The sequence below is a fragment of the Chlorocebus sabaeus genome, chromosome 22 (genome assembly GCF_047675955.1).
Source record: "Chlorocebus sabaeus isolate Y175 chromosome 22, mChlSab1.0.hap1, whole genome shotgun sequence".
Lineage (NCBI taxonomy): Eukaryota > Metazoa > Chordata > Mammalia > Primates > Cercopithecidae > Chlorocebus > Chlorocebus sabaeus.
Window position 1 is genome coordinate 49,050,936 of NC_132925.1, and position 17,800 is coordinate 49,068,735.

General features: G+C 58.1%; 1 protein-coding gene across 1 annotated transcript in view; it reads right to left on the minus strand.

Annotated features, from left to right (window-relative positions):
- The window catches only part of PLXND1 (plexin D1), a 52,502-nt gene extending 35,212 nt beyond the window's left edge, over positions 1-17,290 (minus strand). Inside the window, exon 1 of the mRNA XM_007985375.3 lies at positions 15,855-17,290. Within this exon, the coding sequence (XP_007983566.1) occupies positions 15,855-17,165 (1,311 nt within the window). The 5' untranslated portion in view covers positions 17,166-17,290. The remainder of the gene's footprint in view (positions 1-15,854) is intronic.
- Between the last annotated feature and the right edge of the window lie 510 nt (positions 17,291-17,800).

Genomic DNA, 17,800 nt, shown 5'->3' on the forward strand with positions numbered 1-17,800 from the left:
CTGACCCCAGGACCACCACCACCCCAAAGCCCCAGCAGCTTGCAGGACTCCAGGTGGAGGCCTCCCTAAACTGCAGCCTTTCTTTCCCTCCCCAAGCACCTATCCCCTCATCTGCCCACATTACAGGGGGACAAACAGGCTGGGTGTGTCTGAATGCACAGTCTGTGTCCACATCAGCCCAGCATCACCCACGCCCTCCAGCAGCAAATTAGCTGCAGCTCACAGGGCAGTTTGAGAGGTGATCCCGTGTCCGGGCTGTTCCCTGAACTTGCTCCTACCTTCCCTCCCTTCTCCTAGGTCTTTGTATGTTCAAAGGTTCCTGGTGCAATTTGCACAAAAATAGAAAACAGGCCTCCAGGAAGTGACCCTGAGACAGTAGGTGCAACTCCGCAAAGACGCAGGCACAGGCGTGGTGCAGAGGAGTGAAAAGGAGACACAGATATGTCAGACGGGATTGAGTGCATCCATTATGGCGTATCATCCAGGACAGAAGCCTCCATCCCGCAGTGACACCATCAGCCCATACTGATTACAAGAAAAGTCACAGGATGTCATGGGCCCATTTTAGTAAAACTGGTGCATAAGCAATAAATAGTCACAACAGTAGACATAATAACAGGCCGCATTTACTGGGAACTGACACTGTACCAGGGGTGCACTGACTCCCAGAAGCCTGGCAGCCCTGGGGGCCCTATCTCACAGATGGGGAAACTGAGGCTCAGAGGGAAAATGGCTAACTGCAATGTCACGCTCCCAGGGCTGACCCAGGTTGCAGACATGAGCCTGTGCCTCAGCTGCATTTGGACATCAGAGGCTCGGAGCAGGACTCAGGGAGGCAGCGTTGGAACCATCTTTAGGGCAAAGCCTTACAGATTTTTCTTTTTAAATTTCTTGTCTGTGCTTTTTGCAAGCGTAAGCCATCGATGATGTGCCTGCCTGGTTTTTGCACAAAGACTCGGCTAGTTTTCAAAAGAAAGCAATAAACAGTGGGTCCTTCTGTGCTTGGGCAAATAAACACAGTTGCGGCCGGACGGGCTTCCAGGCTGGGGCCGTTTCCAGCATGTCCCTGGAGGCCAAGCCCTGAGCCCGGAGGTGTGACGGGCTGGGGATGCCCTGGACCAACTTACAGGAGGGAATGGTCTTCCGGAGGATGACAGCAGGTGACCCAGGCAAGGCACTTCACCTCTGAGCCTCAGTTTACTCAACTATAAAATGGGTACATCCACAGCGTCTTCCGCTCAGAGGCTGGGGTGAATCATTCATTTTAAAGTGTTTGCGGGGCTGGGCGCGGTGGTTCACACCTGTAATCCCAGCACTTTGGGAGGCCGAGGCGGGCGGATCACGAGGTCAGGAGATTGAGACCATCCTGGCTAACACGGTGAAACCCTGTCTCCACTAAAAATACAAAAAATTAGCCGGGCATGGTGGCGGGCGCCTGTAATCCCAGCTACTCGGGAGGCTGAGGCAGGAGAATGGCATGAACCCAGGAGGCAGAGCTTGCAGTGAGCCGAGATCTCGCCACTGCACTCCAGCCTGGGCAACAGAGCGAGATTCCGTCTCAAAAAAATAAAAAAATAAAAAATAAAGTGTTCGCACACACTGGGCGTGGTGGCATGTGCCTGTAGTCCCAGCTACTCTGGAGGCTGAGGCTGGAGGATCACTTGAGTCTAGGAGTTCTGGGCTGTAGTGCGCTATGCTGATCGGGTGTCTGCACTAAGTTCGGCATCAATATGGTGACCTCCCGGGAGCGGGAGACTACCAGGTAGCCTAAGGAGGGGTGAACCGGCCCAGGTTGGAAACACAGCGGGTTAAAGTGTTCGCACAGTACATGGCCCACAGTAAGTGCCCAGGAAGTGTTAGCCAATAGTACTGTGTTTCAGACATGATTGCTGCTTATGTTATTATTATTAAGTAAAAGTTACCCATGTTCGGCTGGGCGTGGTGGCTCAAGCCTGTAATCCCAGCACTTTGGGAGGCCGAGACGGGCGGATCACGAGGTCAGGAGATCGAGACCATCCTGGCTAACACAGTGAAACCCCGTCTCTACTAAAAAATACAAAAAATAGCTGGGCGAAGTGGCGGGCGCCTGTAGTCCCTGCGACTCGGGAGGCTGAGCCAGGAGAATGGCGCAAACCCGGGAGGCAGAGATTGCAGTGAGCTGAGATCCGGCCACTGCACTCCACTCCAGCCTGGGCGACAGCGCGAGACTCCGTCTCAAAAAAAAAAAAAAAAAAAAAAAAAAAGTTACTCATGTTCAACTGCTGATCATAAAAGAAGAAAATTCAGGGCAAATCATGCCTACCTTAAAGCTTTTGAGCAGCCATCCTCTCACCTGGACAGCCCTCCCAGCCCTCTTCATTTTCCAAGACCACTCTTGCCCCCCACACTGACATTTCCTATCTGCTAACACAGCTGCCAAATGAGCCCTTTACAAATGCAAACCAGGTCTCCCCCAGTTCAAGCCCTCCCATGGTTTCCAGGACACTCAGAATAAATCCTAAATCCTAAATCCTCCCATGGGTCCCCTGATCCTCTAACTCCAACCCACACCCCCCTCGCCCTTGCTCCTTCACCCCAGCCACACTGGCCTCATTTCTGTGCCTCAAATATCACAAGCTCGTCCCTGCCTCAGGACCTCTGGCCTGGCCGCTCCCTCTGCCCAGGAAGCCATTCCCGAGAGTTGCATCATAGGCTCCTCCTCTCTCTCAGCACCAGCCCTGACCTACCCAACTCCATCCTGTGTGTGTTCCAGTTAGGGACAGCCCTGGAAGGTGGGTGCTGAGCGGTCTCCCCAGCTGCCCCAACCAGGCCGGGTCCCACCCCTCAGCAACACTGCAGCTGCAGGGAAGAGGTGAGGTGGGCTCCTCACCACTGCAAGGGATGCTTTTCCCAGGGGCTAGGTAACTTTTTTCACGAATATGAATTACTTACATCATTTAAAAATAAGTTGTTTAAAATTAAAATTGTGAATCCCCCCTGCCACCAAGGGAACATAAGTTCTGGAAGGGGACACCTGGGAGGCCCCAGATGACACCTTTGGGCATACCCTGACATCCAGCCAGGGTGTGGTCCTGGGAAAAGGCGGACCAAGCGCCCAGCTCGGGGTGATCTATGTGCTAGGGCAGCAGGGAGGAGGGGAGCAGGGCAGGGGAGCTCGCTGGGAGCCAGCTCCCCCCACCCGCCCCGCCCCTGACTTTCACAAGCCATTAATTCTGCACCGAAGGAATTTTCTAAAAAGCCTTTCCCCCAGCTTTTTTTTTCCCTTATCCTAAAATAAAATTTTTAAAAAAAATTTTAAAGGAGAAGTAAGCTGTCGGCTGCTCCGAAGGATCCGTGCTCCAAGGGGGAAGCTGATTCCCCAGCTGCCAGGGGAAATCACAAGGCAAACCGGCTCAAAAACGGAAGCCCAGCCTGGCGGGAAGTGCCGCCCCTGCTGGGGGAGGGGGATGCAGGCCAGGGGAGGGGAACACGGGACTCGGGACCAGACGTCCTGAGCATGCTGGCCTCAGCTGAACTCGGTCTCCAGGGGCAGTTAGCCTCACAGGCCCAAAATACCCCCCGACCCCAGCACCATCCTCGTTCAAGGCTAATGAGCATGAGTCTTTCCAAACTCAAGTTCTCCTGAGAGCAGGGAAGGCTCGGTTATCCCAGCAGCGCCCTTCAAGTCACAGGGCCATCTTTCCCTCACACAAAGCTGGTCAGACCCTCCCCACCTACAAACCGGCTCCCAGTTGTCCTTGGGATCAAGCCCCAGCTCTCCAGCCTCGCATTCAAGGCCTTTGTGCCCCAGCTCCTGCCAGCTCCCAGGCCTCCAGTCTCGCTCCTCCCTCTGCCCCACCCGCTGTGCCCACCACATCAGTCTCAGCAGGTCCTGGAACATGCCCACACCTCACACCTGGGGCTCTTGTGCCATTGTAAATGTCCCCTCAGCAGCCAATGCCTGTCCCATGCCTCTGAGCCATTCGAACTCCCCTTTGCACTTCAGCGCCCCGTGTCTGGACCCATGCCGTTCCTTCTCCAGGCATGCCCAGACGGCCGGTTTTCAAGATGTGGCTCAGTCCCCCAACTCCTGTGATGGCGCTGTGCTGGTCACCACTCCCACACTTTCCATGGTAGCACATGCATGACATTCTCCAGCATGGAAGGAGCCTGTGCTCTGGAGGGAATGTTTACAAAAGAAAGGAATCTAATTTTGACTAAAGTGTGAGTGACTGTATTCAGCTGCTTTCTGTCTAAGTGGAGTGATTGAGAGCAACACAGCCATGCTGGGTGCTGGAGAACTGAGGGAAATGTATGCCTACTCTGCATGTGACAACAAAGGGAGGAGGGTGTTCAGGTCCAGGCAACACTAGCTGCTAGCTTCAGTTCCTGTAAAAACCTCACTTTATCCCTCTCTCACATGGGATGAGCAACCACTGCTGGTCTTGGCCCTGTTTTGAGAGCAGGATGCGCCCTCCCCCTCCAGCTGGCTCCCTCCTGGGGCCAAAGCTCTGCTCTGCCCACTCTCCCATTAAAACTCTGACATATTGATTTTACTACCAGCTGTAATTGTGTTGACTTTCTCTCCCCAGGAAGCCAGTTGGAAGGACAGTTTCAAGAGCCTGGCTTCTCAGGCCTCACATCCTGCCGCAGACCCACCGCAGGTGGCACTATGAAAAGGATGCGGCATTAACAGTGGGTGCTGCGGCAGGTTGCAAAATCCAGCGGTTCCGTCCCAGGTACAGACTACACGGCTACTACACCGGCTGTGGAGGCTTTGGCTGTGGAGGCTTTGCGCTTGAGAAGTGAGGGCACCTTCCTGCCTCAAGTGTTTGTTTATGATCCTGGGAAAGTCAGATTTCCTTGCCACAGAGCTGAAATTAGCCGCAGAGCTGAAAGCACACGATCACTTTGGGGTATTAAGACTGCAGGGTGGGCCAGGCGCGCAATGGCTCACGCCTGTAATCCCAGCAATTTGGGAGGCAGAGGTGGAAGGATCGCCTGAAGCCTGAAGGTCAAGGCTGCAATGAGCTATAATTTCACCACTGCACTCCAGTCTGCGTGACAGAGACCCTGTCTCGAAAAAATAAAAGTAAAAAGACTGCAAGGTGACCGTAGCTCAATACATCCTGGCCGGGGACTGGGCTGTCTGGACCCCCCAACTCCTCCTCCCAAAGCTGAGCTCCTTCCCATTCATCCTTCCCGGCAGCCAAAGAGAGCTTTTAAAATTGCAAAGCGCTTGATGCAACGTGGGCTCCTGGAAAAGAAAGCAGACGTTCGAGGAGTGCAGTCTGGAGTTTAGTTGGGAGTAAAGAACAAATGTTGGCTTCTTAGTTTTGACAAATGCACCACGGTAATGGTAAGATGTTAGCAATGGGAGAAACTAGGGGACGGGTATACAGGAACTGTCTGTACTATCTTTGTAACTTTCCTGAAAATCTAAAATTATTCCAAAGTAAAAAGGTTTATTTTGTAAAAAAAAAAACCCACAAAGCAGGTCACATCTCCTGTGCAGCTCAACAGCTTCCCATGGTTCCCTAGTGCTGTCAACGCAAATCCAAACTTTGCTCCTGGGCCCCTGAAGCCCCACTCAATCTGGCCCTGACCTCTGTGGCCTCTCTCAGCCCCCGTCCCTGCCAACTCCTCCCTCAGCTTGGACAGCCCAGATAGGGCCAGTCCTCCCGGGCTCCCCTGAGTGGAGCCTATGTGGCACGGGCTCAGTGGTGGCCCATGGACTGTGTCCACTCTCAGTCCAGCAGCCCAGCCGCACACAGCCAGGCCAGAGTATGAAGCCACACCTGTGACTCCCTGACCCCAGCTCCTTCCACTTCAGCACACGCTGCCTCTCAGAACACTGTGCAAGCTGACACCTCCGCTGAGAGTAAACTGAGGCAAGGAATGAGCCACGTGCCCACTGTGTGCCAGCCCTGGGAGGGGGCAGGACGGACTCGGTCCTGGGTGGCCTCTGGCAGCAGCCCCCATGCCAGGGAGGAAACCACCTGCTCTGAGAAAGGAAATACCAGCGCCTTCAGGGGTGACCAAGAGGCTTCCTGGAGGGGCCGTGGGGAGAAGATGGCCAACCAGGCCTAGCACCATGGTCAGGAAGCCTGGCCTTAGCCACAGAGGAAAAGCAGCCTGGAGGAGCATGTCGGGGAAACTAAGGCACAGAGAGGAGCAGAGACTTCAGACAAACGGCAACGGGCACAGCAGCTCCGGCAGACCCTTTGGGGAGGCCTGCCTTGGTTTCCCTGACCCCTCTGGAGGAGATGGGTCACCCAGCTCCAGGGCTCTGAGCTTATCCAGGCCAGCTGGACACCATCTGGAAGGGATGGAGCCAGCCAGTCAGGCTGCCCTGAGGACCACCACACAACCTGGGCATGATCTGCCCACCCGCCCCAAACAAGCGGAAGGACAAGCCTGGAAGGACAAGCCCTAGGCTTAGGTCACAGGACTGGCTGGATTAAGGACCTACTGTGTGACAGACACTACAGCTACTGGGGGCACCTTATAGCGTGTGCGTGTGTGCGTGTGAGCATGCGTGCATGCGCACGCACGCACACACACACACTCTTGCTGTGTACCCATTTTACAGATGAGAAAACTGAGGCTCCTGACTGCTAAGTCTCACAGCTCTGACCTCACTGTGGGATGCACCATCCCCTCTGAACCTCAGCCTCCACATCTGTAAAATGAGACAGCAACAGCACCCACCACCTGGGGCTTATGGAAGGACTGAGCTCATAGGCGCCTTCAATGCTAAGCACTGTAGGTGCTCAATAAATGTTCCCAATTATCTACGCAGGCCTCAGAGCAGAGGCTTGGGAGCTCCCGAGGACAGGGACAAGCCACTCCACCGCTTCCTGAAGTCAAAGCATCCGAGGCTGGATTGGCCACACCACCCTCACCAAGCACATAGTAGTGGGAGCTCTGGCCTCGGCCTGCTCTGCCCTGGCGCCTGGGAACCACCGCCACAGTCGCTGACTCAAGCAGCCATTGTTTAGTTAGCTGGACACAGCCCCCAGACACCCAGCTCCCCCTTCTTGAAGCTGTTTCTCATTCCGGCCCAGCCTGGCCCCATTTCCAGCTCCCCGCCCCCTGAGTCCCAGAGGAGCACAGTGTGGGATGGGCAGGCAGCGGCTCTTCCCTGGCCCAGGGAAAAGGCTTCCCTCCCCCCAGCAGGAGGGGCAGAGCACGAAGCCAGTCTCTCCAAGCCCTGGAACAGTTTCCCTCCCAGCTTCCTCCCCTGAAGGGACTCCAGTCCAAGAGCCGAGAAATAGCTGCCTCTCCAGGGAACACTGGCACTTCCCTCCTGGGGTTGGGAGGTCTTGGAAGTTTGATCTCACACCCTCCTCCCCAGCCCCTGGTCTCCTGCGGGTCCAGCTTGTATGCCTGGCCGCAGGCTGTGCTCTGCAGCAGGACTCTACCGCTGGTCCCGGAGTCATCGCACGACCGCTGTGGACACGGCCAAGAAGGCAGGGCTGCTTGCAGCCTTGCGCAAACATCTCCGGGCTGGATTCCATGTGCTGGGGACACAAAGGTGACAATGGGGCCAGCTGCCCACATCCCAGCTCAGAGGCCCAGCCCCAGGATGGGGAGGGACAGCTTTATCACAGTAACAGTAGAGTGACAGTAGCAAGCAGCTGTGTGCAGTCTGCTTTGTGCTGAGACCTCTTTCTGTATTATCTCATTCAACCCTCATCACACCCTGAAAGAGTTGATGCTGCTTTACAGTACAGGAAACTGAGGCACGAGAGTTGAAGTGATTTGCCCAGGGGCACACAGCCAGAATGGCTAGATCCAAGCCTCCAGTGCAGGCCGGCAGGCTCCATACCCCTGCCCTTAACCACAGCCTCCCCACCCGCCGCTCTGCCGGGAGTCACCAATGGCTGCTGGGAAATCAGCTGCTTGGAGCTGGAAAAACCCTGGGTTTCGAGCTAGGGAAACTGAGGCCCATCAAGGTGATGGCCACTTCTAGAGAGCTCAGTCACCTCATAGCTAGTGGGCAGAGGCTGGAAAAGGGCACAGGCAAGGGGGTTTGGCCACTTTCCTGGGCCTGGCCTCCACTCCAAGGCCTCTGCCGGCGCCCACTCCCCCCGCCCCCATTATTTACCGATCAGAGCATAAAGTACTACGTGATTAACGCCCCACTGGGGCCTTGCCGGGCCTCGTAATGGAGCTGCGAGTTTCCCTCCCCCTCTAGTGCATGATTTATCAAGTTTCAGGGTAAAGGACGGTGGACTGGGCGGGGAGGGCCCCCGCTGGCGCTGGCCCCCAGATCTTGACTGCATCGAGTATCAGCTGAGCAGGGCGGAGCAGGGCCCTTGCCACTGGACGCCTGTCTGGGCAGCCTGTTTGGTTTGATCCTGGCTCAAACATGGCCTTTGGAAAGAAGAAAACGGCTGCACTGGGTGGGCAGTGAGGATCCAAGTCCACGTGGCTGGCACTCAGAGACTTTCTGGGCCTGTCCCCACTCGGGAACCGGATGGTTTCCATGGCAATCCCCACATGGCTGTCAGAGCTGGAGAGGCCCTCGGGAGTCACCTGGTCCAGACACAGTGGGGACTCTGGGTGAGCGCCTGCGCCTCCGGATCTGCCAGTACCTGGCAGGGCCAATACGGACCAGCAGCCACAGGGTCCCTTCTGGAACCAGATCAGCCATGTCTCTCCTTTCCCCAAAGCCCTGCTGGCTCCCCACAGCCCACAGGACAGCATCCAAGTCCTCAGCCTGCAGGCCAGGCCCAGCACACACTCAGCTTCCCCTCGGCCTGCTACCCAAGCCACACTCCAACATCTCTGAGCCTTTGCCCCGGCCCTGTCCTCTGCCTGGAATGTCTTCCCCAGCCCCATCTGTCAAGTGCTGCTCCAACCTCCCCTCCTCCGGGAAGCCCCCCGCACTCCTCTGATGAGCTAGTCAGCGTGCAGCACCTGTCTGTTGTCATGCCCTCCTCCCTCACCATTCTTGGGGCTCCTGAAGAGTGTCCGATTTGTCCCTCTTGGGAGCTGTCCTATAACAAGCTGAGCCTCCTCCCATACTCACACACTCTAGAGAGCCTGGACAGGCATGTGATGTTACCAAAGAGGTGCTGGCCTCTGGTGTGTGAAGGTGGATATAGCTACAGGCCCAGTAGCAGGAGTCCACACCAGGGGGTCGTCCCAACCCCAGCCCAGGACCATGATGGGCGCTGGGGCTGGGCAGCTCTGCAGGTCACCCTGAAAGGCCCTCACTGCTTCTCACAGGGGCCTCAGCGGGGGCAGAAGTTCCCTGGGTCTCAGTTTCCTCATCTTTAAAATGGGCCCATTCACCCCTTCCAACACCCTCTGGTTCACACCTCTTCGGTCAAAGTTTTTGGAGGAATGAGGGATCACAGGCACTACAGCCAGAAGCCTGCTCCACCTGGAGCACCACAGTCACACACCACAGTGCGACCTCAGGCAAGATGCTTAACCCTTCTGGGCCTATGCTTCCTCTTCCGTAGACTGGGGATAACACTCATTTCATTCAACTTCGGGGGGATTAAAAGATATGTAAAGTGCTCTGCAAAGGGCCAACACAGAGAAAGTTCTCAAGCAACAACCACAGTAGCTATGACATGACGGGGCAGCTCTGATGTCAGAGGGAAGGCTTCCTTGCCACTTCATGGCCCAACTCCAGAGTCGAAGAATGGAGGCCCAGGAAGGGGAAGGGACCACTCTCTCCCGGGGCTCCTGCCCTCCCGCTCCTGTCCCAGTACACGCCACATGTCTTTGTTCATGGCAGCAACCAGGACATGGAACCCAGCTGGTTTCCTTAATCTCCATGGAGACCGGGAGTCACAGGCGGGTGAAGCGGACTTTGCAGAGGGCGTTTCTGCAGGGCCCGAGGCAGCATGGCCCTTGATGAATGCCGCCAGGCCACCCCAGTCTTCCCTGCGCTGAGCCCACTTTACAGATGGGGAAATAGAGGCTCTGAGAAGGGATAGGACTTTCCACAGCCAGGAAGGGGCAGAGGCAGGATTTGAATCTGGGAAGTTGGCCCCAGGGTCCTGCACTCACCTAGCACTGTGCGCCTGCCTGGCTGTGGAAGGCCTCACTGTGGGCATATCCAGGGCGCTGACAGATCCTCCACTCACCCTCCTGGGTGGACCATCATTCACCCTGACCATTGAACCCACATCTCTCATTTGCACACCCAAAGGGCCAGGGGCTCACTCCTTCCAGAGGCCAATGATTGTATTTTCAGACAAATGCAACTAGATGTTCCCTGCCTCCCCCGACTTCCTCAGGAGGCTGGGTCAGCCCCCACCCCCAGTGTGTGCCCTGGCCTCTGCAGATGCCCCAGTCAGCCTGAGTCACTGCTGTCACAATGGGCCCTGCCTGAATCTCTATGGCTCAGCCGGAGGGGGGAACTGCAGAATTCCCCGCCACAGAGAGCTCACAGCTCACCAGCCACCCGGAAGTGGACTCCTGCTTCTATCTGCGGATCCAGACCCCCACTCCCCAGCTGTGTGAGCCAGGGCAAGTCACTTCCTCTCTCTGGGCCTCAGTTTCCCCTTCTGTAAGCTGGGGATGATGATGATGCACTGTCTGCCTGACCAGGGGAGGGGCAGCCATGAGGTCAACCACGTAGGTGCTTGTAAAAGCCCTGCAGAGTGTGAGCTCGGCAGCGGTTTTTATTCACTCCAGGGAGCCCACAGGCCTCTTGCCCTCAACACAGTGCTGCACTGGACTCCTCAGCCCGGGCACTAGAGCCCACTCTCTCCATCTCAGCCTCTGTGCTGCGGCTGGGACAGCACCCGACGCACCCTCGCTGCGCCCCAGTGTCTCACTCACCCATGCCTGCCTTCAGGCCTTATTTGATCTCATCTCCTTCAAGGCCTGGACCCTCCCTCCTCTGAGCCATTTTTTTTTGTCCACTGAGGCCAATTTTTTCTGGTGTCTTTTCTCCCTCTTGATACTAATACCTGTGCCTGCCATTTCCTGGGCACTGCATGTGAGATTTTATTTTATGTATTTATTTTTTTATTATGGGCAGCTCCTAAGCCAGAGTAGGCTGAGAGAGCCACCCCTGAGATTTTAATCTACCCACATGCTAGGAGGGAGGCATAAGACCTGTTTTATAATGAGAAAGAATGAGGCCCACAGAGGGTAAATGACTGGCCCTGGCACTCACAGCTTATAGGCTGTATGCCCACGTACACACTGGGGGTTGAGATATTCTCAGGGCTGGGAGGGATGTCTCCTGGTCCAAGCCCTATCTGTGTCTCCAGGCCAGTCATCTCAGCCAACCCTCCTGGAACCCCCTCTCCTAAATCCTGACAAGTGTCTCTGCTTGCACCCTTGGTCACTGGGAGCTCACTCCCAGCCCCAGCCCAAACCCAAATGTAAAGCCCATCTTGGAAGCTCTCTCTCCCTCCGCCCCCACCTGGCATCTCAGCCCCTAAATTGGTGCAAAAAAATGCCTTCTTGACGACGTGCACCCACCCACCGCATGCCAGTTTAAAACTGCCTGATGTTTTTTTTTTCCACCTTTACTATAAAAAGACACCTTGAAAATGCTGCACTGACATTTGCCTGTTGGTATTCCTTTTGTTTTAAAAATACAAATATTATGGCCATTCATAGGTTGGGGAGAAAGACTTGGGAAAGGAAGGTAGACTCAGCCTGCCCCACCTTGCTGGGTGACCCTGTGCCTCAGTTTCCCCGACCAGTGGCACTCAACAACTTCCCAACTGGCTTGCACTCCAAACAGGCTGTGATTTGAGGAAAGGGATCCAAGCTCCACGAAATGGAGGCGAATTTCTTCACTCCCTTTCTCTCAAAATATCTTAACTGCCCCAAATACATTGAAAACAATCAGGGACAAAGTTGGGGACTTCTGAGGGCTGCAGGGACCGAGGTTCTCTATCTCTGGCCGCACACTTCAGCAGCTTCTCCCTTTGGGTTCTCAGGAAGAAGGCGAAGGGCAGAGGGCAAGTCCTGCCAGCTGGGAACCCAGACTGTGGGAGGCCATCCTGACCCAGGCTCTGGAGTTGTGGGCGGCTCGAGGGATTCCTGCCAGGCCCCAGGGTTCTTCATGAGACCCTCAAGCAGGAGCGAGAGGCTGGGTTTCCAAAGGCCTGGATGAGCTGCCTCACTTGCAGGTCATTCGGCCCTGGGGTCCTGCCCCGCGTGTGGCCCCACCCAAGCCACCTAGTGACAGTGCCAGAGAAATCTGGCCAGATGGGACCAGGAGAAAAAAGGATTCTAGGCCCCTGGTGCTCCCCAGACCAAACTCATCCTCTTCCCCAGAGGTACCACATCACATGCCCTATCCCATGGGCACCAACATTTATCCTGTTGCTGAGCCTGACTTTGGGCAACTTTCTGCTCCTCCATCCCATCACTCCCCACCACTGGGGCTGCATCCCAGCCCCCAAATCTGTCCAGAGCTCACCTGCCACCCTCCAAGCCTCAGCATTGCTGCAGACCAGGCCAGCCGTGTCTCCAGAGAACAAGGCCGGCCCCATCTCCCCACTGCCATCTGGCACCCACCACAGAGCCTGGTACACAGTAAGTGCTCAAGGTATATTTGTGACTGAGTGAAGGAATCCATTCCTGGGAGGCAGCTTCAGCCTCCCAACCCCTCTCCCTCCTCCATTGCTCCTTCTCACCAGCTACCTAGGGGCTTTCTAAAATAATATTTAGAAGAATTGCAGTCATTGCAAACAGGTGCCAGGTACATAAACGATCTCATTTAATACCCCCAATAGCCCTCAGAGGCAGGTATTCATGAGCACTCCTCTTCTGCAGCGGGGAGACTCAGGTGCCCGCTGAGACCACTCCCCTCCTCCGGCTAAAACCCTTCACGGCTCCCAGGGCTCCAGGAAAAAGTCCAGGCTCCCCAGGACAGTCTCCCCGGGCCTCCCTGGCCTTTGTGTCATGTGCTTCCCACTCTACTCACCTGGCCACACAGACCCCCTCAAGCCCGCTTGCCCGTCCTACCTCTAGGCCTTCGCACAGGCTGCTCCCTTAGCCTGGACCCCTTTCGTCTTCTCCGGCCTCACCTGGCTGCCTCCCGTTCCTCTGCCCCCTCCGCTGTGCTCCCTCCACCCTCATTCTCCCTTTGCAGCACACATTGCCCTGTGTATAAGTGCCTGGTCACACATCCGTCCTCGGCTCACCTGCCCAGCCCATAAGAGTAGAAACAAAGTGAGTTGCCATTGGTTCCCCAGGGCACAGCATGGGGCTGGGCTCACAATAGAGTTAGTAAATGTCTATGGGGTTAGAAGTAGGAGATGGTGGGGTTTTTACGGCTGCAGAACCAGCCAGATTAGGTGACTGCTCTCCAGGACCAAGCAGAGACTGTGCTAATAATGTCCCCCAGAGTAATAACAAGAAGAGCTGCCATCTGCTTAGTGCTTGTTGTGTACTGGGTACACTCAGCTGCATTTATCAATTCATTTAGTCCTTAAAACAATGCTTTGGGATAAGGATTGCTTTTACTGTCCCCACTTCACAGATGAAGAAACTGAGGCCCAGAGAGGTTAAGTTCCTTGGCCAAGGTCACACAGCTGGGAAGTGACAAAGTGGGACTTGAACCCAAGCAGCCTGATGCAAAGTCTAGGTTCTGAATCTGTCCCTGCGTAGCTGGCAACAGCCTGGAGCAAGAATAATCATCCCTCCCCCGCCCCTGCCCATGATAGAGGCCCAGAACGGGGACCTTGAGCACCTCTGGGAGATACCACCAAGTGGCACTGGCCTGTGCCCACAGCGGGCACGGAGAAGAGGAGAAGGGTGTGGAAAACAGGGAGGGTGACCAAGGAAGGCCGCAGCCGGAATCTGTGGCCTTGGGGTGGGGAAGAGGCCCTTGGCCACTCTGTCCTGGGGCTGTGTCCCTGGAGAGGCCCTGTCCCCTTAGGTAGAGAAGCCCCAGCCCCCCTCAGCTGGGTGAGTCACTGCACCGAGGGACCAGACCGTGGGAACCAGAACAGTTCTTGCCAGAGGGGGAGGGAACCCTGGGCTGGCCTGAGGAATCCCACAGATCAGCTCACACCAAAGGGCCCGGACACAGGGCCTGAAACTACCAGAGGAAGGCCCTCAGCCCACAGGACACTTCTCTCCGTGCAGTGACTCCCCACTGAGACCCCCAGTGCCAAACACAGGTGCTTGGGAGATGAAGCTCTGGGGTGGAGATGGTGGATGAACCAACCATGGCACTGGGCAAGCAGCCCCGCCACCCTTGGACTGTCTGCCCTGCTCACCCACTGTGACCTTTACTTTCAGGGTGGCCAGCCAGATGGTGGGCAGCCATGGGAGCCCGACTTCGACCTCGGGAGAAGGAATCTGCATTTTCTCAAAGCCCCAGTGTTGGGCCCGCCCACAGGAGAATGGTTAATCTCATGAAATTCTTGTCACAGCCACGGAGAAGGGACAGGGTAGGGCCCCAAGAAAGGCTCGGGATCACCACGAGAAGGCTGAGTTCTGAATTTTGCTGATGGAGATGCAGCTTCCTAAGGGAATGGCAGGCAGTGGAGCTGAAGCGGGCTCCCCAGACTCAGATGGGTGGAGGGTGTGGGAAAGGCCCCAGTGTCATTCTGGAGCCTCATTCCTCAAGATGAACCATAGGGATGAACTGACTCGGCTCCCAAAGCCAGTGTGAGGAGCAATCCCTTGCCATGAACTTCCTTTAGGGGAACCACACCAAGTCCCCTCCCACACCCTTGTCATGTCAACACACATGCTGATCCCCTCAACCTGGTCCCCCTTGCTACTGTCCAACCCAGCCTCAGACACCTGGGCCCCATACCCGCCTGGACTCCTCCTCATTCCCCACTGAGCCCCACGGCCCTCTCCTGCCCCCAAAACACCCCTGTTCACATCCCTCCATTCTCCTGGCCCTGGCAGCTGCCTGGGACTCCCCCAAAACACACACACTCTAAGATCCAAGTCCAGAAGGCAGCAAAGGCTGGACATTTAAAACATAGATGCCGAGGCCAGACAGGCTGGATTCAAATCCACCACTGCTAGTGCCCAACTGTGTGATCCTCAGCAAGTTACTTAATCTCTCTGCACCTGTTTCTTCATTTGTAAAATGTGATGAGAATAGAGGCTACCTGAGAGGGTTGTTCTGAGAACTGGGAATTGTGACATGTGATGCCCCTGGCTGGCACTCCACAAGTGCTTTTGTTTACTCCAGACTCCCACACTTGGTACATACTAGGTGCTCAGGAAATAGTTGCAGAATAGGTGAATAAAAGTTGGCCTCAGGCACACACCTGTTTGCCAACCATGCGGCCTTCTCAGAGTACCGACTCAAGCCCAAATACCTGCGTCCCCTGCCACGCACGTCCCACTGCACACCTAGCTCTGTCCTGTTGTACCAGTGTCTCTGCAGTACACCTATCTGCCCTATGCGTCTTCAGGCCCCAGCTTGCTGGCACACAAGTCCATGCAGACATCTGCAGGGCCCTGTGTGCCTCCTTGCACACCTGCCACACCCATGCAGGCATCACCAACGTGCAATGGTAGCTCTGACAGGCTCGCCCTGTGGCCCCAGAACACACATTCGGTCAGGTATGCAGTCAATTACTGCGCCCTCAGCATGCATCTGTGACCCCCACGTGCACACCTGAGCTTTATGCGCACCTGGGTACCTGTGGCAACTTGGACCCCTCCCAGTACGCCTAGGTATGCGCGCCCGTGAGCCAGCACTCACTTGAGTCCCTGCACTTGCCCACCTGGGCCATACAGGCGCCGGCAGTACTCCTCTGGGGACACCTGTATTCTTGCGTGCACACCTGGGTTCCCCGTACATCTGGGTCTCTGGGCGCTCCCACCTGTGACCCGCTCAGCTCACGACTCACTCGGTTCCCGCCGCCGCCCCCGCCGCCGCCCGCGCCGCCGCCGCCCGGGTGTACCTGGATGTTGCGCTTGCGCTCGCAGGCCGGCCCGGTGCCCTGCACCACGCTGTCGAGCACCGCCACCACGTCGGGCGCCGGTTCCACGAAGCAGGCGGTGCGCGCAGCGCGGATGGCAGCTCGCACGTCGGCAAAGCGGAAGGCGCAGAGTGCGGCCGGAGCTGCGCGGGCCGCGGGGGACCCCTGGGGCCGTTCGAAGACAGCAAAGAGCCGCTCCCGGGCTGGAAAGACCGACACCAGGCGGCTGTAGAGGTCGCCGCGGCCCGCGCCTCCCGCGCACTGCAAGCCCAGCTGGATGTAGGACTCGGTGAGCTTCTTGGCGTCGCTGCCGGCGCCGTGGGGCAGGCAGATGCGCGCCAGCAGGCTCCGCGCCTGGCTCTCCTTGTCGCCCGCGCGCGCCTCGCTGTTGAGCGCCAGGTACGCGTAGGGCTGTGCGCCCGGCGGCGGGTCGGGCGGGTGCAGGAAGGCGCTCACGAAGCCCAGCTTGTGCTGCTCCTTGGCGCCCTGCTTGATCTTGAGGATGTTGTCGTCGGAGGGGTTGAGGTCGAAGGTGAAGAGCTTGGCCAGGTCGCCGCGCGCGTCCAGGGAACGGATGGCGATCTCGGGCGTGTTCTCGAAGCGGTGGTCCTCCAGGCTGCGGTTGCGCGGGAAGAAGGAGCTGCCGTAACCGGTGTACGTGGCGCCCACCAGCAGGCGGCTGCCCCCCGCGCCCGCGGCGGGAGGCAGCACCAATCCCACGGTGGACGCGTTCGGGTGGTTGGCCGCCACGTTCAGCATGCTGGGGAACACCGTCACGGGCTCCGCGGGCGGCGCGGCGGGCGGGAAGCGCACGGCCACGACCGAGATGTTGCCCCGGCGCCGCAGCTGGCAGAAGCCCTGGTAGATGGACCCGCACACGACCACCAGGCCCTGGCCGGGGTCCAGCTGCAGGATCTTGTTGTAGTTGTCCGTGAGGCGCCGCGGGTGCTCGCACGAGGCCTGCGGCAGCTGCGGAGCGTGACACAGCGGGCTGTCGGGCACCGGGCCGACGGCCGCTTCGGCCTCCAGGCTCAGGTTGGCGCCCGACAGCTGATAGAGGCGGTTGACGGCCGCCAGGTATACCGTCCCCGCCGCGCCGTCCAGGGCGAAGTTGTTGGTGGGCGTGGGCGAGGGGAACCGACGCTGGATCTCCAGGGCGCCGGCCCGCGCCGCCCCGAGGAGCAGCAGCAACAGCAGCGGCACCGGGCACTGCGGCGGCGTCGGGAACGGCGGGGGCCCGGCGGCGGCGGCCCGGGCGCTAAGGGGTGCGCCGCCCGCGGCGCGAGGAGCCATCCGGGCGTGCGCGGGCTGCGCGGCGCGGCGAGTGCATGGGGCGCGGCGCGGCCGGGAACCGGGAGCCCGGAGGCAGCGGGAGGCGGGGGGCGGGCCCGGGCCGCTAGGCGCTTCCTGCCCGCGCCAGCCGCCCCCGGCCCCGGCGCCCGGGCCCGGCTCAACCTCGCCGCGCAGCCCGGGGGCGGGGCGGGGGCGGCTACGCTGCGGACACGCCCTCACTCCCCGCCCCGGCCCCGCCCCGCCCCGGGGACCCCTGCCTGTCCCTGGCCGTCCCGGGCCCCGCCCCGCCGCCCGCGGGTCCCGCCGCCCGCGCCCTCCACGACCCGCCCGCGGCCCCAGGGTCCCTCCCCGTAGCCGCCGCCGCCGTCGTTCGCTCTCCTCGCTCTTTCCTCCCACTTGGCCGCTTGGCCTTCCTCGCCCGCTCCTGTTTTCTCTTTCCGCCCTCTCCCCCACCCCGTCTCTCCCTCTCTCTGCGTTTCTCGTTTTCTGTGCCTCTCCGTCTCTGTCCCCACCCCAAACTCCGCGCGTGTGGCGCTTCTCCGGGTTCTGCCTCTGCTGCTTCTCCCTCCGACTCCGCTTCGCTCTCCAGTCCCTGGCAGCCCCGCCCCCGGCCCTCTCTAGTTTCCTTCTCTCTC